Raw genomic sequence first — 25,844 nt, 5'->3', positions numbered from 1 at the left:
TGAAATGTTAATTCTTGATACAGCCCAGTTTACAGAGAAAGATGAGGTAGATTGAAGTAGAAATTAGTAGTAATACATCTTTCTTGCTTGCTTTAGTTTTACTCGTTCTTAGAGTTAGTGTTTTCTGCATCTTTGTTGAAACTAATAAAATATCTGTGTGTACTAATATTACTCAACCAGTCTTAGTTGTAGACATTGTTACTTTGAAGAATAAATCTAGTGTATAATTTCCCATAAAACAGGGATGCAGTGATTGAGGAAAAATGAAGATATACTGGGAAAAAAATGATTTGGACTGGTTTCCAGAACCAGTCAGATCGACCTGTACGTCAGGCCACATGATCACAAAGTTTTATCAGTTCAATGCTGTTCTTTTTCAAAATATTGCACAAGTAGATGTATACAGCATTTTGTGAAGAGAACATAGTGAGTTTTATAACTGTGATCTATAAATCCCGTACAGCATTCGACGGCACCAGGAGAGAAGGGCGATCCTGACGCCAATCCTGACAGATTTCTCGGTTCGCCTGACTGCTGCCCCGGCTATCATATTCACCAAGCAGGTGTCACCTGACAGCCCACAGGTCGAGGTGAGTGGCGCAGTGAGTACTATAGAGGTCACAGGTTAAAGTAAACAGCAGCAGTAGACACCGCAGAGGTCAGAGTTCAAGGTGAGGGGAGCAGTGAGCACCGCAGAGGTTACAGCTCACGGCAAATGACACGGTGCGCTCTGCAGAGGTCACAGGTCAAGGTGAGTTGCACATTGCGCACTGTAGGGGTTAAAGCAGTTTAGACAGTATATGCTTTAAAAAAATCTGTCTTTAATTTTGTTGTAAGTTTTGTTACATTGGAAAATATTAACCAATGGTTAAATGTATTTAAAAAATATTTCACAGCGTTATTATAAAATATTTACCATTTTGTGTCATTCAAAATAGCCATTCATTTTGCAGATCACATTTCAGTTTTGCAGTTTGGAAGCCACATAATTAATAGGTTTGTACTGGAGTTATGTTTCTAATGTGTCACGGACCAGAACATCAGATTTTTGTTCTTATTAACCAGTAAACTGATGGGAAATGCCCCAGATTTTATTTTTTAACAGTTGCAGGCATTTCAGCATGGCAAACAAGCTGATTTTAAAATTGTACTTGTAAAGTTACAGAGCTGCCTGATGCAATACAACACATTTGTAAAATACAGGCTTTTCCCACCCACTTACATTTTTATCATCCCATGAGCTAACTACATTTCGGCAAACACCACTGATTGTGTTGTGACTCCATCCTGAAATTCGGTGATTGCTCACAAGGTCAGTTTGTTTTTTTCCACACAAATTGGTGTAATTTCACCTTTTGTTTATGAATGAGAAGTGGAAACTAAACATTGTACTTTATTTGTTTTGCAGGACCGTGATCATATTAGACCAAAATTAAAGTGACACCTTTAGAGGCCAATACACATTTTTCATTTTCAGGGTGTGGGGTAGGAATAATATGGTGAATGCTGATAAAGGAATGTTTGACTCATTATTACTCAGTATATAGAGGCTGAAAGTAAAATTTAAATTGCAGTGCCAGCTGATTCAGTTTCACTGCATCTTAAAGTTATCAAATATGAAACAGCAATGGGGATATTGTTTTGTAACTGTATGCTGTGTACAATGTTATCCTCTTTTCATTAATTTTCACCAATAATGTACTTGTCTGCCAAGGGGTCCAGGATACTGGGACACAAAAAAATAGGTTACCATTGTGCTAAAGGTACATAACCAGCTCAGTTTGTGTCATCATGTGTATCAGAAGTCTTCTCTTCCCTCGTGATGTGTTGAGGACTAATAAAATATGATGAGCACTGTTCTAATGCATTGAAGTAAAAAAATGCATGCAATTTAGAAATACTATATATATGCAAAACACAACTAAGATTTAAGACATTGAATGTAAATTTGCATGTATGCGCAGTCTCAAATTGTCATTTGGATTTTTTGCTGCTTGCATCTGAACGTCACTCGTGACGGTGTGCAACAGCTCATTTGTTCTCCACGTGCAGACAAGAAAGTGTGATTTGTGACTTTCGAAGATGGAGTGGTTCCAGGGGAAAATCCAAAGAAGCTGGGAGAACACCGATGAAGAAACATGTTCTCTAAAAGCTTTTTTAAAAAAAAAATAATCTTAGACCGTTGTTGTTTCTTGAGTCATGTTCCTTTAGCAGGGCCTTCAGCCTGCAGAGCCTAACCTCATTCATGACGAGCTGGGAGCAGTTTCCCCTTCACCTCCGAGCACGGGGTGTGCCATCCCCAGCGGGGCAGGGGGAGTGCGGGTGAAGCTCATGGCCGCTCCTCCTCTCTCTGCAGGAGATTGTCGTGTGTGGCCATTCCCTGGAAGTGAACGTGACCACAAGCCTGGACTTCTTCCTCAGCGTGGCTCAAGTACAGCTCCTGCAGCAGCTCCTCAGGGCCAACGTGTGGGGACTGGAAGCTTCTGAAAACACCACGGAGGTAACGGCCAGGGGAGTCGTTGACTGGAGTCTCCCACCACCGTATGACCAATAACAGGCCACCAGGGGATTGCACTGCTTGTCCTTGGCCTCGGACCGCCATGCTCCTCGCTTTTTTTTTCTCCCCCTCTTGTTGTCTTCCCTTTTCTGTTCGTTTTTATTGGGAGTTAAATATTTACTGATTGAAAGTTGTGTAGGTCTCTTAATCCAGTATTCGTTTACAATTTTCAGCTGTCGCTCTTTTCAGTGTGTTTATGAAAGGGGGGAGAAGTTCAGAGACGTTTGCTTTGTCTGTCTAGTCCGTAAAGCTTTTTAATGAAACGGAATCTAAAAATATTTACCAGCTGTTCCCTATGTGAAAACATTAGTGTCCGAACCAGATCCTCAAGAGCCCTCTGTTGTCCTTCACAAGGGAGGACCCTGTAGAGCAGGAAAAAACGTTAAGCACTTTAAAAGCTCATCTTTGATAGTGCACAATGCAGTTCACAGCACATCTTCAGAGCATGCTGTGTACCATGAAGTGAAATAAGGAAAGAGAGAACATCTGGCAGCCCACACCCATGCGTGTTCATATTGATTTTAAGAAAGGCAGTAATATGTTTTATTTTATTTACTTTTAAAAACTACAGCGTGACTAAAAAGTAGTGCTTTCAGCAGGTATCCAGCATCTGCTTCTTATTTGAGAAAATCTCCTGCCCCTCACCCTTTCTTGTAGTGATTCATTGTTTGCGTTTATTATCAGGTTCAGTATCAGAGGGTGCTGTTCCAAGTTCACCTAGGTTCAGTACATGATGTTTAGCAGCTCTTTGGTAGGGCTGGGATCATCACACGGTACAGCACAGGGCATCTGAGATTGATGTCACCGCTGCATCTCAAGGATAGTTCTGCTCTGAATTACTTGAGCATTCAGGGCCCTCTAGTGGCTGTGACAGTGACCTCAAAGCTCTTTTCAACCCAGTATAGCCATGTGCTCACAATGTTAAAAAAAAACTCACACAAAAAATCAAGCTAGTTTTTAGTACATTTATTATGTAGCTTTGTGCAACAGGGTGCATTGCCTTTTTCTAAAATGAGAAAATATAATTAAATAGACTGCAATATAATGAAAAATCAATAGGACTCTATGCGTAATTAACAGTTGTACAGCTTCAGAGCACGCAAATCTGTGGTCCCCATATTCTGTGAGAGGCAGATCTTTGTACAGTTTTCGTATATGTGTGTATAATCAGCATTGAGTATAACCATTTAAAGATTTCTGCTTATCGCTTTATTAGGTCGGTAGAGGTGTGTGGAGAGCTGGAAAGAGGGAAAAAAAAAAGATGTTGGGCGTTTTCTGTATCAGAATTTTCTTCTCAACTCCAGCAGCATATTGTTAGGACTGGGCACGGGTTTCAAAAGGGGGAACACAGCTGTATTTTATTGTGTACGCTAATGAATTTGTTTTTCAAATGGCAAAGCCTGGCAGTGACAAAATGAGTACTTTATGCTTTAATACCATAAATGTGACTTGAAAGAGTTCTTGGGCAATGAGCCGTATCCTTGCATATTAAAAAAGCAGGGCTGTGCGGCACATTGAGGAGAGATTACATTTGTCTCTGAGCTCAGGCCTTTCCAAAACTACAGCACAGGGTCCTGCTCATTGCCCCTAGTCATTGCTAATGTGGGGCTGGGAGCTCTGGGCCTGCACAGCATCCAAAGAGTAGGTCCCTCCAGGACACTGCAGTGCAAGCTGTGTGGGAATTGTAGGTCGTTTCAGACAGTTAGAAACCCATTGACCTGAGTGTCACTGCATCATTGCTAATTAGTCGACATAAAGAAAAATTGGACTCAGACTTAAAAAAGCAACTTAATTCATTATGACTTACAAAAACTTAATTGACTGTGTGGAGTAGAGCATTGTTTCCTAAAACTGATGATTGGGTTCAGTATAAAACAATGTTTACTTAAGGATTGATTACATTGTGAGGCGTGTGACATATGATGCTATTGGGTGCCAAGACGTGTTCACTCCACCTGGTTTAAAATCATAATACTGTAGAGAAGATCCTGGTAGTTTAAAAGTAGAAGCTTTGCGTTTTTTAGACAAATGTACATAATCGTTATTGACTCAGAATCGGTTGTTTTTTGCTTATTAAATTATTTATTTTAGTATTGGAAAATTTGCATAAATTGAACTGTTAAGTGCTTTGGAAAGACTGCTGTGGAAATGTGCTGGTATTGTGCAATAGTCTGCATCTGATGTTCTCAGAGGAACTCAGGCAAACAAAAAGGAAAGAGTTCGTAGTCACTTCAAAGTATATTGCAACTGCCCGGAGATTCTGACTTAGGTATCAGGTTATATAATTTTGAATATGTCATGAAAATCTTCCACTTTCTCCTGTTTCTACATTTGTCGTTTGTATACTGTAAGACTCTTGTATACAAGTCAAACAACTTGATGATGATTACTTGATAATTGAAAGATACTGTAGGTCTTCAATGAGTATAAGAAAATTGACTACTGACTAAGTAATATAATATTGACCGATCTATTAAAAAAACACATAGAGCTGTGGATATAGGTCCATATGTAATGCATCCAGTATTTTCAAGATCTCTTTAGCTAGCTTTTAGGAATATATACAAAGGACCTGACTTAAGCACCTATATAGTGCGGTCTCTTGGGTTTCTCAGTTTAAGAAAGTGAGTGATTTGTATTATTATTTTACACAAACAGGCCTTGTTAACATAGGATATCACACATTATTTCAGCTAACCCACGCACATACAGGACAGAAAGATACAGACTGAATTCATGAAAGCAATGAACCACACGTATCCTAAACTGTGACTTGCCGTTTTGCTCTATGAATATCACTACAGCCTGTATTTACATTTTCCGATGTTTTCCCCACATTTGTAATATAATCTCATATTGTTTTGAAGTCCTGTGGTTTCAGCTGAAGCACAGCAATAATGTGCTCCTAGTGAAATCTTCAGCTGAGCGGCAGAGAGTGTAGAGATAGTGGCACTCATGGGCGTGCGAATTCCTAAGGCCTGTACGCCCCACAATAAATACAGAGAGAGAAGGGAGAAGCTGAGGGAAGGGGGCAGAGGAGCTTGCCTCCACAGCGCGTTCTGCCCAGCTCGCCCATGGATGTTGTTTACTATCTCCTTGCCATCCGCTCAGTGGTGACTTTGTAGTGGAAACGTCTGGCTTGGCTCGGCCGGCCTCCTGTCCGCCAGCAGCCGCCGCAAAGATATCTTTCCAAAATATTTCGAAAATGGCAAACCGAGCTGAAGAAAAAAAAAAACAATTAACAACACAGCAAGCGTCTTCAGCTGTGAGAGAAATTTGAAAACACTCGACCGCACGCTGCGTCTCCAGCCATGTGTTTACACTGAGCATTTGGAGGAAAATTCGAGTTTAGCTTGGGAAGTCCCACACCATAATGTATCATATCCTCAGACAAGTATGTGCCTTTGAAGCAAAGTTTAACTAAGACTTCCTCCTCAGGATGCTAGCGTTGCATTCCCTGACGAGGTTGCAAGAGGTACCAGACGTCACGGGGAACTTGTGAATCATCGCAGTCAAAGCACACAGTGAAATAGTTTCTGCTCTGTAGGCCATTCCTCGTGAGGACTGGTGCTTTTCACTTCAAAAATAATCCCAGTAGTTCCATTCTCCCTTCTTACCCTGGCGCTGCTTCAGAGGTTTCTTCAACGATCAGAATTGTAAATGCAGTTTAAATATTGTTTTATTACCTCGTTGCAGAGTTTCTCATGCGCTACTGTATACGGTAATGAGCTGTAAGACGTGCTCTTATTTACAAGAGACCAAGATGGATTTACAGTACGGTATAGGATGGACAACTTCATGGGATTTAAAGCCTGTTCTTGGCTAAAATAATTTTCAAGAAATTTGTTAGCCTCTTTTTAATGTATAGTGCATGGAGTCTAGATCTGGTAGAAAAGCAGACATAGCTTCGTTCCGGCGGATTTATTTGATCGTATTTGCGTGTATCGAACTGGGACTGTATTCCACCACGTGCTACTGTGAAAAATAAAAGCCATGTACTGACACCGGGGGTCCCTAAAAACAAAAGGTAAACTTGAACCCTCAGGCGGAGTTCTCTGATAATGTTCATTTCCGCCTTCGATATCTGATTTAATCAAAGCTAACAGAAGCTTTATTTATACTAATTCTGTGTGAATGTAATTGTCTTGTGGGATTGGAGATCCTTAATGAGGATGGCCTCTTGAAAAGGGGATCGAGATTAAAGCAGAGGAGGGACCCTGCTGCATATCGCACTACAGCCTGACTTACAGTGAATGTTCTTTGCCTAAGAAGCAAAATGTTTTGCAATTATTCTTCAGTTCTTACAGTACTCCTATTAAAGCTGCGAAAAGGGGTCTGAACAGGACCACAGACGAGATTTAATTAAGATTTTAGTCTCTTAAAGAGACTAATTCATGCTTGTGTGGCAATAAAGTCAGGCTAATTGTCACATTTTGAATTCTGATACCAAAGGAAAGAGAAACAAGTAACAATAATGAAGTACAGTATTAGAAAATGTTCCAATTTTCCCATTTAACCTTCATTGCCCTGCATTGAGAAGAAATTATATTTGCTCTCAATGCATTTTGGTTCAAATTATATCTTCAAACTCAGCTGAGTTGCATTTGCAGATGACTTCTCTAAACATCCAGGAAAATCATGATTGCATGAGTGTAACCAAGGAAAATTAGTAATCATCTGATGATTGATAAACATACTGTAACATTCTGTTTCCCAGGAAAGGTAAATGGAAGTATTCAGTATGGAATTTTAGATCTAGCATTTTTTTATGTTCAATTCCAATTGATTTCAATTACTCATGAGATAAATAAGTATGTACTCTTGGACCGTAGTTTGGTCTGTCTGAACAAAAATGAAATCAGCTGTTGTGAATGCAGCAGTGTCATGTCTAGCATCTTTCATACTCTTGAGAAAAGTATTTCTCAGGGCACGTCTGAGCATCTCAGCAGCTCACTGTCAATTGCGTACAAAGAACTGAATATCCAGGATCCAAAAGGTATGGGTTGAGTTTTTACAGCCAGCCACATGGCCTCTCTAGAGAATGCAGTTGTCGCATTTTTTAAAGAAATACCCATTGTAGCCCGTTGCTCTAAGACATACTGTAGCCCCCTGAAGCACAGGGCACGACAGATTCAGTTCCCCTTGTTAACCCTCTCAATGAGCCGTATCAGTTTCAGAGACCGAAAAAAGCAGTCCTCCTTCCAGGTCTGCTCTGTTTTGATTTTCCCTGTTGCTTTAGTGTGTAATAATAAATATCTCTCCCTGTGCATCCATCTCTCTTTACATTTGACTGTTTAACATCTGTTAAGTAAGCGAATTGCTTCAGCCTATCTTGAACATACATATTTTTATAGTGACCGTTCATCTTGCTCTCCTTATTGTTATGAAACCGTATCTTTTTCTTAAGAGTTTAGTGACCCTTTACATGTGAATCAACTGCTAATTGACAGGCAGTCAAAACATTTCGCCTTTTAACGTTTAGAGAGCCAAGTCATTGACTTTAGATTTTCTGAAAGAACAACTGCACACATTTTAAATTCAGCTTGGAAACCTAATATATTTGAGATCAGTAGCAGCCGAATGGCTTTTTCGCTCCGTATCAGTTTGTAAAAATTGGCGTGAAACTCCAGATAAAATCTGAATAGTTGGAATTATATTAAAGAGAAACAACTGTGGCCTGTCGCAGGGGGACTTTGGCCTTTTCCTGACCCTGGTTTCAGTTTTCCACTCAGGTGTGGAGACCATGGTTCACAGGAAAACGTTTTCAATCAGCTTGGAGGGATTCTGTGTCACTTCTTTAGTAAAAACAAAAAGTGGCATAAAGCTAAACCAAAGAAGGCGAGCGAAATCGGTAGGAGTCATTATTTTCTTGGAAAGCTACCAAAATTGCTGGATCGGTTTAAAGAAAGCGAGAAAAAAAACACAGCAACATTTACACCTGTACAAGCAAGATTCCACTGTTACAATAACAGGTGATTCAGTATAACTGTGTCCTGTGCAAATGGACTGAATGTAAGTGAAAAGCTCTCCATTCGGCTCTTAAAGGTTAAACAAGCAAAGCCTGTGTTAGAAGCCCTCTCCTAAACCTTAATGCATGATAGAAGAAATTATATCTGTATTCGTATGTTTTGGAGCTCCAGTATCTTTAATTTCACTTCACATTTCAGCTACAAAGCTTTCCTGGTCTTTTCATCCCAATACAGGGAAGATACGGGCCAAAGAAGCTGTATGCTGGGCTTTATAATTTTGCTGAAGTTACTTTATTATTTTCGGCACAGCATGTTTTATCTTAACGATCATTGCTGGCTTTTCTGCCATCTTGATTGTGTTCTTCAGTGTATTTGTGTATTTTATTATTCTGCTATTACATTTATAGATTTCAGTGTGCCAGAAATCTGTTTGTTGACTATTGCATAGCTGGAATAATGTTTTCATAGTGTAATAGGTATTGCGTCATTTTCCTTGTAGTCCTGACACCACTTCAGAGCTTACATGTCCATCGTTACTGGGATGTTTTCCCAAAAATAAATTGGAGGGAGATTTTTTTTCCCTCCTCCTTCTAAGTTCATTCCTATAAATAATCCGTCTGCCAACACTGTTACTCATAAAGCCCCAGTGTCTCTCCAGTGTTTTTGAGAAACAATGCTGTATCACTGAATTGCTCACAAACACAGCCCTTTGGCAGTTTCCCAACATTAATCTAAGTCATCACGTTTACCCCATTTCACCTCTTTTCCACCTTGTTACCGAAGGCAAAAATCCTTGCCCTTTCAGTACACTGCAAATACTCCCTATATATTTGCCTATATATTGTGGTGTACTGTATATGTGGTGGTGTGCTAAGCAGTGCCTGAAGTGGTTGTGACCTTATAAATGAAGAAGTTTAATCGCATATTATTGATAACATTTGTATACATATGCCCTTAAATGATCTTTTGAGGGTTTACTGGCATTTCTGTGTCATCATTTTCTTTGTGTTTGAAGTTGGAACAGGTGTGCCTTAGAAGACATAAGAAAAAATGTAGTCTTTGTACCACGTTTCTTAAAGTGAATGCAAATGGCAGTGCCATACATTTCCTGACTGGGGTTCCTTAAGTATTGATGAGGAATTTCCTTTCCTGTGTAATTCATTCAGTACTTGTCTCTATCCAGTTTGTATGGCTGCATGCTGTCAGTCAGTTTAGACGGTTTAGACTGTGTTGCACTGCAGTGCTTGGGATTGATATGTGACTGCAGTATCACTGCTGCAAAATAAAGATCTCTGGCAGCTAATACATGGATAGCCTGAGGAGCAAGAGACAGATTTCCACCACCTTTCTGAACAGAACTCGGTTCCATTGAAGCTTTTGGAACTGGTGCAACATGCAATTTAATCCCCCTTACCATCCCCCCCATCACAATCTTGCATAAGGAGCTGGAAAACAATAGATGGGAATGGGATTTGGCCACAAATATTACAAAACTTTTAGCTGTTCTTGCAGCTTGGAGAGGCTCGACTCATTGAGTTTATCATCTTTGGGCCAGAGTGTGTTTAGATACTGTACATACTGTACTGAGCATCGAAAAAAACTTGTCACTGGTAACTTTGGCCAATCGGTAAGTTATGAATGGAGGAAAATGGAGCACCTACTGTATAGCAGGTGCTATCAGACTTTATTGATCTTATCTCTATCCATCTATTTTCTAATCTGCTTCATCCAGTTCAGGGTTGTGAGGGAGCGGGGGCCTATCGAGCCTATCCCAGCAAGCAACAGGCGTAAGGCAGGGTACGCCCTGGACGGTATGCCAGTCCTTCTCAGGGCACACACAGACACAGACTCTCACTTCAGGGTTGAACAAAAATGATAGGTAAAATCCTTACATTGATTAGTATTTGTTATCAACAAGGCTGGCCGACAACGGCTCTACTGTGAAAGGTCATGGGCGTGTAGAGAGTGGCCAATGTAAGTTTTTATACATCTGTGACACACGCTTTGCCTCAGGTTGCAGATCCTGTGTTGTGACATGCTGTCCCATGCCTCTCGTACAGGCTGCCTAAGCAAGCGCCTACTTTATTGCTCTGTGAGCCATGGATTCCAGATATCCTCCCAGAAATGGTCAATGTGGTTCGTCTGCGGCTCAGATCTGGTGAGCAGGGCAATCCACTGCATAACTGTCGCATACCCATACTCACGAGAAAGCTGGCGTAAAACAAGCAGAATGAGGAAATGCACTGCTCTTCTGGTGAACCTTGTACAGTACACCCCAACATACCGTCGGAACAAAAACATTGTTCTCTTAATAGGGTGGAGCCTACTACAGGAGTTCATTTCTGTAGTTTTCTTTCTTGAGTTTCACCCGTCTTGATATTTAGCAGACTAAAATCACCTCATCACCTGAACCCAATAAACTTGCTCGCGATTGAGGCGATTAGTGTTTATGCAACAGTTCGGAGTTCCTTAAATAGATCGTGGTTCATCATGAATTTACAAATTAAACAGAATGACAGCAAAACGTTTAAATTCAAGATCTGTATCATTTTTCTAAAACATACTGTATGTGTTTCTTCAGATTTTCAATGTATCACGTGTATTTCATATAATACAAAGAGTAATCAATTAACATGGCTTTCTTAATGTTCTTTCCTGTAGTCCTGCGCCAGTAGCAATCCAGTGAAAGCTGCAGCTTGTGACCTTGAAGTGTAACAAGAATAATTTTAAATATGATTTAATGTGTGCTAGCTCTTAAATTACTGTTACGTCATTACAGTTCATTAACATCCTGAGACATTTAAAATGCTAGTGCTTTTGTTTCAACTTTTTATATTTCCTTTTGTTATATTTGTAATGTCTCTCAGTCTATACATAATGCACCTTTTTTTTAAAAAAACGTAGAAGGTGACTGCGTGTGTTTGGGTAGGTGGAAATATATGAGGAGAGTTAAAAAGACGGCTTTGTCACAAGCATTTGACCTATGGATCTAAATTAGCACTTAAGCCCATGTAACACTAGGGTTTTAGACATGCATAAACACTGCATTTAAAATTATTAGATTAGAAAATTACTCTAACATGAACTTGAAACCTAAATATAAATCCCCGGAGATAATGAGACACAGTTGTTGTTTCGCTTTGGACACAGATCTGTAGTTGCGTCTGCTTGGCTCGAAGAGGCTCCAGTCTACTCACTCAGTTTGCTTACCTCTCTTCCAGCATCTGGGTCCCAGTGATGTGGATGAGGTAGTTTCACTGTCCCCCGGAAAGGTGAAATGTCAGAAGAAAAACAGTTTCATTTAGATCTGGGCTTGAAATTTTATATGAAGTTGTTTTTAACGGCCATCTATTCTGCCAATTTCCCCATGAGCTTGCCATCTGGCTAAAGGATATATTATTGTTTCCGCAAGACTTTTTTTTTGGGGGGGGTTCATTTTGCTTGCTACATTTGTACCGTTATATAAGGCCAAATTGTAGTCCAACCTTGTATGAGATACTGTAGTTAGATCATGGTGTTCTTATGGAACACAGATTGTGTTATCTGCCCTTGTTGTGCTTCCCAAAGTCCACCCAGATTTGAGACTACAGAGATGATAAAAGGACTGATGGGAAATGCACTCTAGTATCAAGGGGTCCCAAAGAGGAATGATTCGGGTGATCTCCTTTTAATTGAAGGTACTGTATACCTCAGCTCTGGTGTTATTTGTTGTGTTAGAAGTCAAGATTCAGGAATGGTTTCTTTTGATGAAGCAGAGTGGATCTGGACTAGTTTTGTGGCAAAATATGTGCTAACAGATCAAGGCCACATGCCGACCAACTGCTTAGGATGTTTTTAAGGGAAATAAGCAAAACCCCAATTCATTGAGCCAACTTTCTGGTAAACAGTACAGTTCTCCGCGGGGAAGCTATTGATTGACTTATGGCATTCGTTCCTTTGCAATTTATTGCTAACATGTTTATTATTTTTTCTTTGTTCTTCAATATAATTTGAGGATATCATTCTGTAAATAAAAAATAATGCTGAGGTTTCAGATGTTTTGGGGATACAGTATGTAGCTCACAGCTTCCCTTCTGTCTTGACCTACATAAAACAAGAGGACGGTATTGTGCAGCTTTATAATTTTAGATGTTCTCCCCCATTACTGTTTCCTATAATGGTGGTATCACATGCTTGTTACTGCAAAAAATCAGGAGGTTAATATTTTCGCCTTTTATTGTCATCAGTTTCAAGTGTTCAAGTTCCAAATGTGACATCACTGAATGAACAGGCCTTTGACATGTCAGGAAAATATTAGGTTGTCCTTGTTAGTCCCATCCCATCCTTTTGTAGTGGTTGAGCTGCTGAATAGTATGGTTTGCTTTAGTAATTTAAACATAGAACAGCTTACTAAAGGTCTATAAATCCAGGAGTTACAGTAAGAAAATTAATCCCCTTCAAATTGTAAACAATTGTTACAGAAAATTCCAATTGTAATCCAATTATGTGTTTTTTCCTAAAACCATGTGACATTGTTCCAAAATCTTACACACACGAAAAATGGAAAACACTCTGTATTCAGAAAGAAAATGTTCGTGGCTTCGTGGCTGTAAAATCCATGTGCTCAGTTAGCAGGCAAGGGCTTTGAAAAGCTCCGAAGCATGAACAGGAAAGTCACTAAGCTGCAATCGGCTCACACTCTCATTGAAAAGCCCCGTTAATCTCCATAGTCCTTACCTGACCTGAGCAACATACTAACTGGCACGTATGGATACACAGTGATGAAACACGCCACTGTGGGCTGAGCCCTGTCACTGTGTTCATGAGAGGCTGACAGATACCAGCAGTTAACTCCTTCTGAATGTCTCCCGGAGAGTGTTGGCACACGATGAGAAAACAATCTCATTGTGCATCTACAAAGAAAGGCCATTTCAAAAAATATTCAACACCAAGCTTGTATTTTTATTTCCGATAGTGACCTTATGTTTAATCCAGCACCTTTCGGGGTGCGTCACCTGATGACACTGTACGTTAAAGTCTTCAGGCAAAAGAGACAGGCATGCAAATGGTACAACAGTATATTAAACAGAATTAAAAGCTAGGGCATAAAAGAGTTCAGGATTTGAAAGCGCTGTCTTTGCCAGATCTGATATGGGCTGGAAGATCATTGCACTGCCCTGGAGCAGTGGACCAGACAGCAGGGTCTCCTCATGATCCCACGTTCCCTAGACAAGGGAACTAGTAAACAGGGGAACGGGCCTAATTTTAAAAATTGGTACAAAGTCTGACTATGGTTGCTACTGTTGTTATGCTTTATTCAATTTTAATCGAAGTTGAACAAACTTTCTTTTCGTATGTGCATAGAGAATTAACAGTTCACTCGTGTACTGTAGTCCGGCGCAGAAAAATTCAAGCCCTTAAGGCTGAGCAGCAACAATGTAAAGGTTGCTTTTGTCATTTATACAGGGGGTAGCTTATTAAAAGTGGGAGTAGGATCTGAGGACCATGTGGTGGGTTTTAAAGTAATGATCATTTCAGCTAGCTGCTGAGGAGAGACTGCATTAAAACCCTTCAAGGTAGATTGTTCTACACTTGCGAGTTCAAACATTTTTCTTAAGGGTGGAATCACATGGTACTGAATCGCATCCGATTCCGGATGTTATCAATTTTAGGACTGTTGACTCTCCTAGATTGCTGTTCTTAACTGGATTTAAGAGATGGTGAATTGTGGAAAAATGGGCTCTAGGGTTACTCCTGTTCAGGATTAGCTTTCCAAACAACAGTAACCTTGTGGCAGTCTGTGCCTTACTGTAGGATTGCCAATGTTTCCTGAAGGCAGGCAAATGAACAGACAGGCCAGTGTCCTCCATCTACAGCAAATTTCATGTGTGAGATTAAATGAAGTGAGGTTGGTTGTTGTGCCAGTGGGACTGAAAAATGAGATTTATATGATGGCATACCAGAAAATGCTTAATCAAACCAAGATTTATAGCCGGGGCAACTAATATGCATATTTGAAATATGTCGAACAAACTGCAGTGAGAAATATGCTCTAGAATATTTTGCTTGTTTTTGCAAACTCAGAAAATGAAGTATGGCGTGATGTAATTGTTGGAAACGTTGCATTCATTTGTAAAATTAAAAATAATATTTCACCACATGGTTTAAGACTTCAGTTAGAATCGTTGCAAGACATTGACAGTATGTCAATTTTCCAACAGTGAAGCTGCTTTCAGTTACTCTATAGAATTTGATTCAAATGTCATGCAGATGTACCCAGTGCGCTTGACACGTCAAATCTGTGGTTTCACACTTCTGCGATTTTCTGTCATTTGTGTGTTGCAAATGATGCTCTCCTGATTGGCTGAAAGCTTCTTGACCCGTGTTCGGGAATGATTGTGCTTAAACCGGGGGATGACGCTTCGGTACATTAATATAAAGAAAGTAATCACTGGAAAATGAGAATTAAACTGGGAAACTGTACATGTTTTCTTACCTTTGTTGCCTGTTATAAAACGGATACATTGATTGCATGTCAAGAATGTACAGCACAGTATATACAGAACCTAGCCACTTTCTGACTGACTTGTGTTGTAAGTGTAGTGCTCAACAGGGTGTAAAAAGTGGAGGAATGAGTGAAATGATGTGTTTGGCTCTTGTAATTCATCCTTTCCAATTTTTTTAACTGTGCGATTAAATGGCGATATTAGAGATATTTCTAAATTGCAAGTGGTCAGTAAATGCAGTTTGCAACATAAATATTTCAGGCCATCACCGCACTCTTATCGTAAATTCATCAATTAGCAGTGGATGATCAGTTTATGTGACTGTTTCTGTGCTTCCTCAGTTTTAATTAGCAGTTATACTACTGTTTTTTGTTACTTTTTGTTAACCAGATGTAAAGTAGTATTTGTGGGCTATTTTTATTTGCCAGATACCTTTTTTTAAAATATTGCTTTACCAATACAAGTTTGTTTAATGCAACCCACATGGTGCAAATATCCCTATTTCCTTATGTGAATGCTTGGAAAATCTTACATTTGTATAGAAAGAGTACACATCCTTTCCTCATTAGTTTGGAAAGAACAGGGATTTTGGCACAACCTCTGTATGGAAGCCCTGCATTGCCTTTTATATGGATCTTGTTTTTAGCCTTTGATGACACTGTTTAGAATAGGAAATATCTAATAAGTCAAGCATTTTGTTTAATGTCGTGCCAGTGCATTTAATATATGCCTGGAGGTCTGAAACATTATCTCCACCACCGCAATAATATACGTTTAACTCTCGGGAAGGGAAGGTTGAATCTTGAAAAGCAGCAGAGAGAGCATTCTGAAGTGCTGTAATGTAAAACATGTGCAGGATGACATGGTGTGTGTGTGTGTGTGGGGGGGGGGGGTGAAAAGTTATGTATAGTAGATTTTTATGGCTTAATCATAATCATGTTAATGCACACCAGTAGCTAATTAAAGAAAACTTTTATCATTCACATCAAATGGATTGTGGAAAGAGTTTGGGAGTGGAGAGTGGGGCATTTTTTGTTCTTCATCGCTGGCCTTTCATGGATGTACTGTAGCTGTTGAATTTCTGCAGTATGGGTTATGGGTTTTAGTGCAAGACAGCTCAGTGCAGGTTTCCAGAAAGACCAGAAGATTCTGTCCTTTAGCTCCCCCATCCCCATTTCCTGCAAGAGCACTGATGCTGGCGATTGGGTTTTCAGCTTGCTGAACGATTGGCTCACTCAGTTTTAGGAATCTTTATGTATTGAGCATGGTAATCATTTATTGCCAAGTGAAGATAGCGTAAAATGCTTTTTGTGTGCTCCTTTTTTTCATTGTATTTTCTTGTTAATATCACTTCTTATTGTAGTGGTTTTAATATGTCATGTAACGGAGTTTGAAGTCTGGGAGACTAATGCCATATGACTGAAGTGCCTGTAGTTAATTTAGCTGTGTTATTCTGCAGGCAGTAGCAAAGCATTCCATGTGAAATTAGTCATACGTCTCAGCATGAATTGAAATTAATGTCTTGGAATTGCACAATAGTCTTTTTTCCACAGAAAAAAATAATTACAGTAGTAATTCAGATTTTTTTTTCAAGTTTATACCCTTATCAAAACAGGGTGTGCGTATAATTTAAAGGGGAATATTTAATATGAATACTAGTGTCACACGGCACACGCTGTTTCAGAAGAAAAGCAGACAATGAAAAATCAGAACATACTTGGCAAAGAGTGAGAAGGGAAAATGTCCTTTAAAAATACATTAGACGTCTTTCAGTCTAAAGCACACAGCTCTAAAATATTCTTTATCTTTTCTTAAGAATGGATCTGTGAAAGTGTGAGACTATTTGAACATAGTTTAAAGTATCTTAGAAATTAGTCCTGTCCTTATGCATTTATTAATTACAAAATGGTCTTACCATCTAACTGTGTAGTCCCTGGGATTTATCCACAAAGCAAAGCTAAAAAGGTCAGATCTCTATTAGCACATTCTCTGTTTTATGTTTTGTAAAACATCAGATCTCTGTGTTGATGCGTTCTTTTACAGTACACGCGCAGTAGAAAAGTGCTGTTAATGATCTGCTTGTCCCTTTGGATGGTTCGTATTCACTAGATTTAGCATCACTCACATGCAAAGCAGCTATACAAGGTACGGCAGTTGACGGTGGTTAAAATAGACCCCACATTCTCTCATGATGCCAGACAGCTGCTGAGATTATCTTGCCGTTTCAAAGTGTTTCTCATTAGGTCTCACGCCACCCTCCGGTGCCAGCTTAGTAGATATCACGTACTCATGCGTGACAGCCGGGCAGGGAGCAGGGCTGCTCGGGAGGCAAGTGGAGGATTGATGTAATACTCGTCAGGGTCGCTGCTCAGAATGGGTCAAGGAGGTTTGAAGCAGATGCAGCAGTCTGCTCGCAGTCCTCAGCAATGGAGAGGAAGGAGGAGTCGGAGGAACAGTGGTGCAAGGTGCTGCATTCATTCCAAGAGGGCTGACTCTACATTAGGTATCGGAGGAGGGTTTCCAAAAGCCTCTGCTCTGACATCCCTGACTCTGCATATCCCGTTTTCATGCCTGCTTGCATTTTTAGTGGTGAGGGGGGCATCTAGCCTTTATTGAAGGCTAATATTCAGTTTCTTCAGCGCACTCTCTAAAGTTGCTTCAGTTGTTGTTTGCAGGCAGGGGGAGAAATGTGTAGCATTTAAACAAATAGCAGCAAAGTTTAATGAACATAGCGAATGCGCTGGTGTATACAGTAGATACATAAGTATTTTTTTTTATGATTTTGAATATATTCATAATTCACTTCTTAAGTCAAGAGTTCAGAGCCCAGGTTAAGACTAAGTGCAAGATATCAAATATAAGCAGTAAGCATTGAAACTCAAGGTCAAGTTCTGTTTCAGGTGCTTGATTTAGATGAGAAACTTCAGTAAAGAACCGTTGTTCACAGATTTCACCAGCTCATCACCTATATATTAATATTACAGTACACCACCCAAGAGCAGTAGGATTTGAAAAAAGGCAGTCCCCTGTCCCTTCGTTTTTTTAAACTTATCACAGTGAAAAGTATCACTTTTTACATACTGTAGTGCACTGTCTCACTTTTTTTATTTGTGTTCCTTTTAAACAGTCTGTTCAGTTTTTTTTCTAAAGCGGCCGTGAGGAAATGCAGGGCGGGAGAAAGAACTGACCCCAGGTTTTAAACTCTCCCAGCTGTCGGAGCGTGAGCAGCGGCAGAGCGCGTCCGCACGGGGCAGCGCGGCGGGCGGCTCTTCGCGGCACTGCGGCGCCCGGGACAGCGGCTTCGGCAGCGACAGCGCACGCATCCGCATCGTCCAGATCGAGCAGCTCAGCGGGGCCAGCCACCACCGGATCGCCCGGCCCTCTCGCAAGTCCTCCATCGTCAAGAACCTCAGCTTCATCCCCTTCGACGTCTTCGTCACCGCCAGCCGCGTCTCCCTCATGGCCTACACCTGCTCCGCCGCGCCCGGGCCTGCGACCACCACCGCCGCCGCCGCGCCGCCTGACGCGAAGGAGGGGGAGAGGTCGGGCCGGAGCGCCCTGAACACGGCCGACCCGCGTGCTGACCCGGCTCCCGGCGCTCCGGCCGCGGTGCTGGGGATATCCATGCTGACTGCCGACGACATCCTCCACAGCAGCACCTCCGCCCTGGGCGGCAGGCCAGCCGGCGGCCTGCTGTCGCTGGAGAGCCTGAGCACCCCCAGCCGCTCCTCGGCGCGGCAGGCCCTGGGGGTGACGGTGGTGAGGCAGCCCGGCCGCAGGGGGGCCCCCGACGTGCTGCTGGAGCCCTTGCTCTGCCTGCAGGTGTCCCAGCCTTCCCTGCTGCTCAGCTGCCACCACAGGAAGCAGAAGCTGGAGCTCTCGGTCTTCGATCTCGCGCTCAAAGGCGTGGCCACGGACTACAAGTGTTTAGGTGAGGACGTGCGCTTGAGATCACCTTCCACCTGCGTAGTGCCATCCCAGAGCAGCAGCAGGAGCCAAATGGGGCTTCGTGGAGGCACAGCAGATCATATTGTTTGTCCCTGATAGGTTTTGTGTTGTTTGTAAGTGAGCCAGCTCGTGAAAGGAAAGGTGGCATGATATGAGTCCCTACAGGGGTCTGACCATAGTTTTCTTCATTGTGAGGTGACGCAGGCGTGTTGATACAGACTTGCGAGAATGGAAAGTCGGATTTTATGCTTTAAGGATCACCTGCACCCACAGCAACATGAAGGTTTAAGCTTAAGGTTCAAGCTAGGGAAGGGGGAAGGTTTATTGTAAATGCCTGGCCTAAGAGCGAGGTTTAAGGCAAGCATTACAGCTAGACTAGAGTTAATGTCCAGGTTAGAGTTAAACTTATGGTCAAGTACAAAGTTAGAATTGGGGTTACGAATACTGATAGAGTTTAGTTTAGGGTTGATCATGATAATGAGTTCCTGTGCAGTAACAAAGATCTTCAGATATTCCATTCTTCCATGTCTCTAATATCACTGTTAATATTGTTTATTTGGAGGAAACATACTTACTGCCATGTCTTTGCAGTTTTTTTTCCCCAATTCCATCACCACAGTAATAAGGCTATTGGTTCTTGAAAATGCAACCCAGTGATCTGTATTCTTCATTAATATATTCACTCATTGGTTAAGATGAATAGCCTTATCATTAAATCACACGTATTAGTAATAACAGTTAAAAATTATTGAAATTGTTATTGAACAAACAGATCTTTCTCTTGGATCACTGAGGAACATAGTGTGTCACATAAGCCTTAAGGGGTATCGCTTACTAGTAGTTCAGTTATTCCAATTTTCTGAGTTTAAAAAAAAATGTGACCTGAATCAATATTTTTCTAGGAAATACTTGTGAGATATTAATTTTGTTAACTCTGCTCTCAAACGTTTGTGTAGATCAAAATTATTTTATGTGAAACACATGTAAAATTTAAAAAAAAAGTATTTGGCAAAAACACGCTTGAATAATAAGAAAAGTCTGTTTCCCTTTTACCGCTTCTCGGCCTCTGAAGTTAATAGGTTCTGCCACTCCTCTGGACCCTCTCTCGGAGCTCATCTCTCCAATCCCTTGTGTTTTCCCTGCAGACCCAGGAAAGACGCTGCCTGAAGCACTGGATTACAACGTGTTTTGGTTGCAGACAGTGGCAGGAGAAGCTGACAAAAAAACGGGCATCCCCCCTCCTCTCTTGTCCCTGCAGATCAAAGATTTCCTGAACGGCCCAGGTGAGAGCAGCTCAGTCGCGTGTCGTGTAGGTTTCTATAGTTTGAATTTTCTGCTTTTGATCTATGCCTTACCACACGAGAAATCACAGCGGTCCTGTGCAGTCCTGTTTCACGCTAGAAAACAAAACAGTCTACAATCGTCATACCTGCATCCATCTTTTCTTTCCTTTTTTCTCTCTTTTTGAAAATTTTGCATCTCTGGTCGGTTTATTTTTGTTACACTCACCCATTTTGGAATGACCAGTGGCCCAGTGGCGTGTTTCTCACATCTTGGCTCAAGCCTACAAACCTTACAACCGCACACGGGGAAGAATGAGGAAGTGCAGGTCGATTCCTCCAACCTGCCCACCTTCAGGCCACATGGCTTTTAATACGTCACAGGCAACACGGCCCCCTGCTGGAGGAGAGGCACGTCCCTCATCAGCAGTACTGTGAGCCTGCAATCACCCAGGAGGCTACAGGGCGTGTTGATGAGAGCTGAGTGAGAGCTCTCTCACTAATCCCACCCTATCCCTGGTAATACTTAGCCAATTTAGCACTGCTTATAGAATCCTCGTCACAGTTAGTAATTGGCGTAACAGACTCAAACCCACAACACCTAGATCATAGATCTCAACTTACTAAGTGCCTGGGAGCCACTTGCGAGGTGTATCAAAGCCCTTAGTGTCATTGCCCACTCGTGAAATGCAGGGATTTTTTAAGTTGCAAAGACTGCACCCTGCTTATTTATGGAAAACTGAAAAAGCTAATCTTAGCAGTGAACAAATTTGCCTTCTGCATCAAGAAAAGGTTAAAAAACGTCCTTGGAGAGTGTCGTCAACCATTCTGTTGTAATCCAAAAGCACAGTGTGTGAAACTAAGAATCCAAAAGACATAGCAGGAATTTGTGGGGCATTCTCTGATAGGAAAGGTGGGTGGTGCTACCCTTTAAATTAAAACAAAACACTACGTTTTCATTTCTCAGCTGATTTCCCAATGAAGTCACTGTTAATGTTTTACATTTACAGTAATATAGTGCAGTACCAAAGTCTCAGAATGTCTTTCAGTAGAATATTAAATGGTACAGGACAGATATTTTAAAAAGAATGCTAATTACAGTGACTTAATACTGTTTTGTATTTGTTGAAAATGTAGATAATGATTACAATACAGTGTCTTGATTCACTCAATAAATCGTTCATTTTTTAAATCCTGATCTCAGCTGAGAACACTCCACATGCATCAGTATTGATTTTATTCACTTTATTCAATTTAAAATTAACCAAACATCAGTACTTTAATGATGATTAAAGGTGAAAGGAAAGTAGGAAAGAATCAAGCGATAAAAGGTTGCATGTTCTTCATTCGTTAATCGTTAAAGACTCCCTGTTAACAAGACCCCTGGTCCTGGGGGAGCTCCCACACCTGCTGGTTTTCAGCCTGGCCAAGCTCTTTCCTTAATCGATTCCTTAACCGAACTCACAAGCTGCTTTGGAGATCTCGCGTTGCTTTGAGACGTTCAGTCATAACCCCACAGATGGGAGCTTCACACTGGCTCCTCAGCCAAGCACCGACACCGAATATCCGATCCTGCGGTTCCTCTCGTACTGCAACACCACCTCATCAGCAGGGTAAAACTGACCTGTCTCGCGACGGTCCAATCCCAGATCCTGTTCCCTGCTAGTGGGTGAACGATCCAAAGCTTGGTGGATTCAAATGTATGGAGTCACATTTAGAGGGGCATCACACGACAAAATATCAACACAGAAGAGGCAGAACACTACTTCATGAGACATCATGAAAATGCGTATTTTTAGTGTTTGTTTTTTTTACACAGAAGGTTGCGAGAGTGGGGAACAAGCTACCGGTCATGTAATTGGTGCAGACACCTTGGCTGGGTGAGATCCGTGGGTCAGTTAGCTGTTGTTAACCCCTGAATCGAATGACCTTCTCTTGTTTTTTCTTCTCTTCTCTTTTCTTGTTTCACCTTTCCTGTGATTTTATATTATTAATGATAAAACGAATAATAATACATAGTAGAGCATCCTGTGTGGAGCTGATGGCACCCTTCTTCTGACTAGATAAGAGCAAGGCAGTCCTCCTTGCTTCACAGATGTTGTAGTGTAGGACCCTCGACTCTCCGAAGACGAGCTGTGGGGGCGGTGAGGAGCAACATGGAGCAGGGGGGGGTGTGCGTACCTCCTGCTCATCTCACTTCCACATGTCAGCATGAGCGGAAGCCCTTTTCGAACCCCCAGCCACGTGTGGACAATGCGCACCACTGTGCCTGCGGACAAGGGTCTTCACATGGCTCTTGGCAGCGCTGGCCACAGATGTTAGCGCTGGCTCTCGGACAGGAAATCGCCATTTTGCTTTCCGGTTTTTCGGTTTGATTCCTCTTGCCTGTGCTTTTTTTTTTTTACCCATTGGTGTTGCCATTTGCGAAGGCTGCAGCTCTGAAATAATCTCAAGTGTATTGCACAAGTATATTTGATGCTGAGCGAAATGGCAGTGCTTGCCTCAGCACAAGATTAATGTGCACATGTGCACACCGCAACCTCATAGTGCGGGGAGGTGCGGGAGCTGGGCTTGTCCTGTCATTTCTGCAGGGAGTGTTGACGATGGACCACACATGTTCGATTGCGTTCATGACTGGGAACGGGGGAAGCACATCAGGGAGATATTTTCGTGTTTCTGCGATGTGTAATCCCATGGTTCCTAGGAGAAAATCCTTTTTTAGTCCCTGAGATACAATTATTTAGGTGTCACAAAACTGTTTCTTTTTAAATATATATTAATATCATTATAGTAAGTTAACATATTTTATATACAGGTGGGTAGCTGCGTCAGCATGCGTAGGCTGCAAAGGAACAAGTAATAGGTTTATTCCCTGCTGAAAAAAAGAAGAAAGAGAACACAACGTTTCGGCCGTGGAGCCTTCTTCAGGTGAACACCTTCTTCAGGTTCTTCAGGTTCTACACCTGAAGAAGGCTCCACGGCCGAAACGTTGTGTTCTCTTTCTTCTTTTTTTCAGCATATTTTATATACAGATGAGGGCCAAATGAGTATTGCAGAGGTTTAAGTTTTCTGATGTTTTGACTTCAAGAAATGGGGCACGGTATTCAGAATGAGAGCATACAGTATATATTTGGAACGATAAAGTGTCTTAAGAAACACGTTTCATTTTTTGCTTTTTTAATGTAGTGAGAACTCAAAACAAATTGCTGCAAGAACACCATTGATTATATTTGTTTGGAACAATGTGCTTGCAATTTACAATCGTTTATATAGCATACAAAGCCAGGCCAATTAAGGCTTCATTCTGAAGGACGCAAAAGGACAGCCTGCTTAATCTAAAAAAGATTTACTGCTCTGTGTGTGCACACAGTTGAATATAATGTTTGCATTTTTAATTGACTGCCCTGAACACTTCTCTGAGATTCTGTCAGACGTCATATATATGTTAATCACAGGACACTGCAAAAGGAGCCGGCCGAATGTGTCATGTTCAGTATCCAAAGCATGTTCCAGGTTTTCCCATTGGGTTGTCTGCTTTTCCTCCCTCTCCGCTGCCCGGCTGCCTGACAGCCTCTGTGCCCCTCTGCTTTCCCAGGATCAGGATCCGGTCAGAGACACCTTTTTTTTTTAAAAAAAAATTAAAGGCCCATTGACTAAAATCCTCGAGAAATAACAGCTACCAAAAAAAAAAAAATCACACACTGCAGTGGTAACTCCAGCAGGTGATAGATTAGCTTGAACAAATTGGAACCATTATGGTTCCTCGGTCCTGGATCTCATCAAGCTGCTGCTGCAAAAAAAAAAATGCTGTCATTTCTGTATACAAGCCCTTGCCCCACGGAGCATAACATGCTAATTTGAATCATATGATATGTCACTGCCCTCAGCTGATGTGAACCTGGTTCCATGTGCGAAGCCATAATAAATCCATTCCCAGCCCAGGCAAATCCCCAATGAGAAGGTGAGCTAACCCAGGCTCCCCTCTACCAGGCTAGGCCCTGCTTAATTGGACGCGCAGCCACCTGCTCCCAGAGCAGCAGAAACCTTCTGACGGGAGGCAAGCGTGAGAGCCGGTCCGTGTTGTTCCAGTGAAAAATGAAAACAATGATCATGTCAGGAGGAGCAATGGCGGCTCCTCCGGGTTCAGCTCGGGGTCGGGCGCGGTGACCGCGGTGATAGAGAGCTGCGCGGAGCCCGCGGGGCCACGCCCGTTCGATCCCGGGCCTCCCAGTCGCACCGGTCGTGGTGTCAGACCTCGGTCTCGCGGCCTCTTTCGTGTTAATGGGTGCCGACACGCGAGAAGAGCGAAGGAGCGGGGGCGCAGGCTTTTTAAATTAACTTCGGGCCAATTTTCATTTCAAAACACTGGGAAACCCTCCTGCCTTCTCCTGTTGCTTCAAGGAGGCGACGTGGTTTTTCCTAGTTTGGCCTGAACTGGCGGACGTCAGGAAGAGTAAACGAGCCGGTGGCAAGAGCGCGTTCTTAATGGAGGGCCTCGTTAAGACCAGCCAGCCCCTCATGCCTGAACAAGTTCTCCCATTTTATTTTGCCTTCCTGCTTTAGTGTCCTGACAGAAATATCGCAGCTTTAATCTAATTATTTCCCCCACATGTGTGTTTTTCTACTGTCATGCCTGCAATGCAAAGCATGCAGCCTGGACGTTTCATTTGAGTATGGGGCATCTTATCTTCAGTGAATTAAATTCAGTTTAAACCTTTAAGAGGGGGAATCTGACTTGAAGGCTTCACACTGTAATCCCATACATGGGAGCTTTTCACTGTTCGCTCCTCAGCCAAGCCTGAACAGCACATCACAGTCCCTGTTCGTGAGCAAACAGTCCAGCGCTTGGTGAATTCTGCTTCACAGTGACATGAAGGAACTGTCTTCGAAGGATCAGAGAGCAATGTTGTTAAAAGCCAGCTGCAATTCTTGACTCTCTCACGGCCGTTGATTACAACTCACAGAGGACATTGTCTCCAGTTGAACCAGAGGTCTGAAATGTCCTCATCTTATATCACTTCTTCATTTAGTATTTTATAATGGTTATTCTCTTTTTTGGATTTTTATTTCTTTTTTTTATTTCTAAGAAAGACTTAGGATTTCCCACTCACATTTAAAGATGTATTATACTGTGGTGTAAACCAGGGACACTACAACACTTGTGGCTCTGATATTCGATACTAATTTTATTGAGGGAGATGGGTCTTGTGAACATGAGAAAAGGTGAAAAACAAGAGGAAGACATTCTAGTAGTTAACTGAGCTGGGGATCTCATCCAGCTGTTTCTTGAAAGAAGCCAGTGTATTCATTTCAACTACAAGGATGTGGAGCTTGTTCCATACTCTCACAACCCTTTGCATGAAGAAGTGCCTTGTGTTGTAATTGTGTTAAAGCACTTCTGTGTGTGTCATTTGGTCCAAGTTTTGCCACCATTGATCCTCAGTTGAATATCAGTTTTTAGTTCCCTTCTCTGTAGTTTCCACTCATGTTATCAGGGTTGTTGTCTGATATGTATTTTATTATATATGTGCAGTATAACAAAACTCAATTTATTTTAGGGCAGGAGCAAATCAAACAAAAGGTTTTGTGGGTAGCAATCAGCTGG

General features: G+C 41.7%; 1 protein-coding gene across 2 annotated transcripts in view; it reads left to right on the top strand.

Annotated features, from left to right (window-relative positions):
* The window catches only part of vps13b (vacuolar protein sorting 13 homolog B), a 324,831-nt gene that overhangs the window by 227,575 nt on the left and 71,412 nt on the right, over positions 1-25,844 (top strand). For both annotated transcript variants that reach the window (XM_088929247.1, XM_088929248.1), the window contains exons 32-35: positions 464-590; positions 2,357-2,500; positions 18,222-18,942; positions 20,105-20,242. In XM_088929247.1, coding sequence (XP_088785373.1) covers positions 464-590; positions 2,357-2,500; positions 18,222-18,942; positions 20,105-20,242 — 1,130 coding nt within the window. The remainder of the gene's footprint in view (positions 1-463; positions 591-2,356; positions 2,501-18,221; positions 18,943-20,104; positions 20,243-25,844) is intronic.

This window comes from Atractosteus spatula, chromosome 12 (genome assembly GCF_055471065.1).
Source record: "Atractosteus spatula isolate fAtrSpa1 chromosome 12, fAtrSpa1.hap1, whole genome shotgun sequence".
Taxonomy (NCBI): Eukaryota; Metazoa; Chordata; class Actinopteri; order Semionotiformes; family Lepisosteidae; genus Atractosteus; species Atractosteus spatula.
Note: the sequence above shows the minus strand (reverse complement) of the source record. Positions and strands in the feature narration are given on the sequence as shown.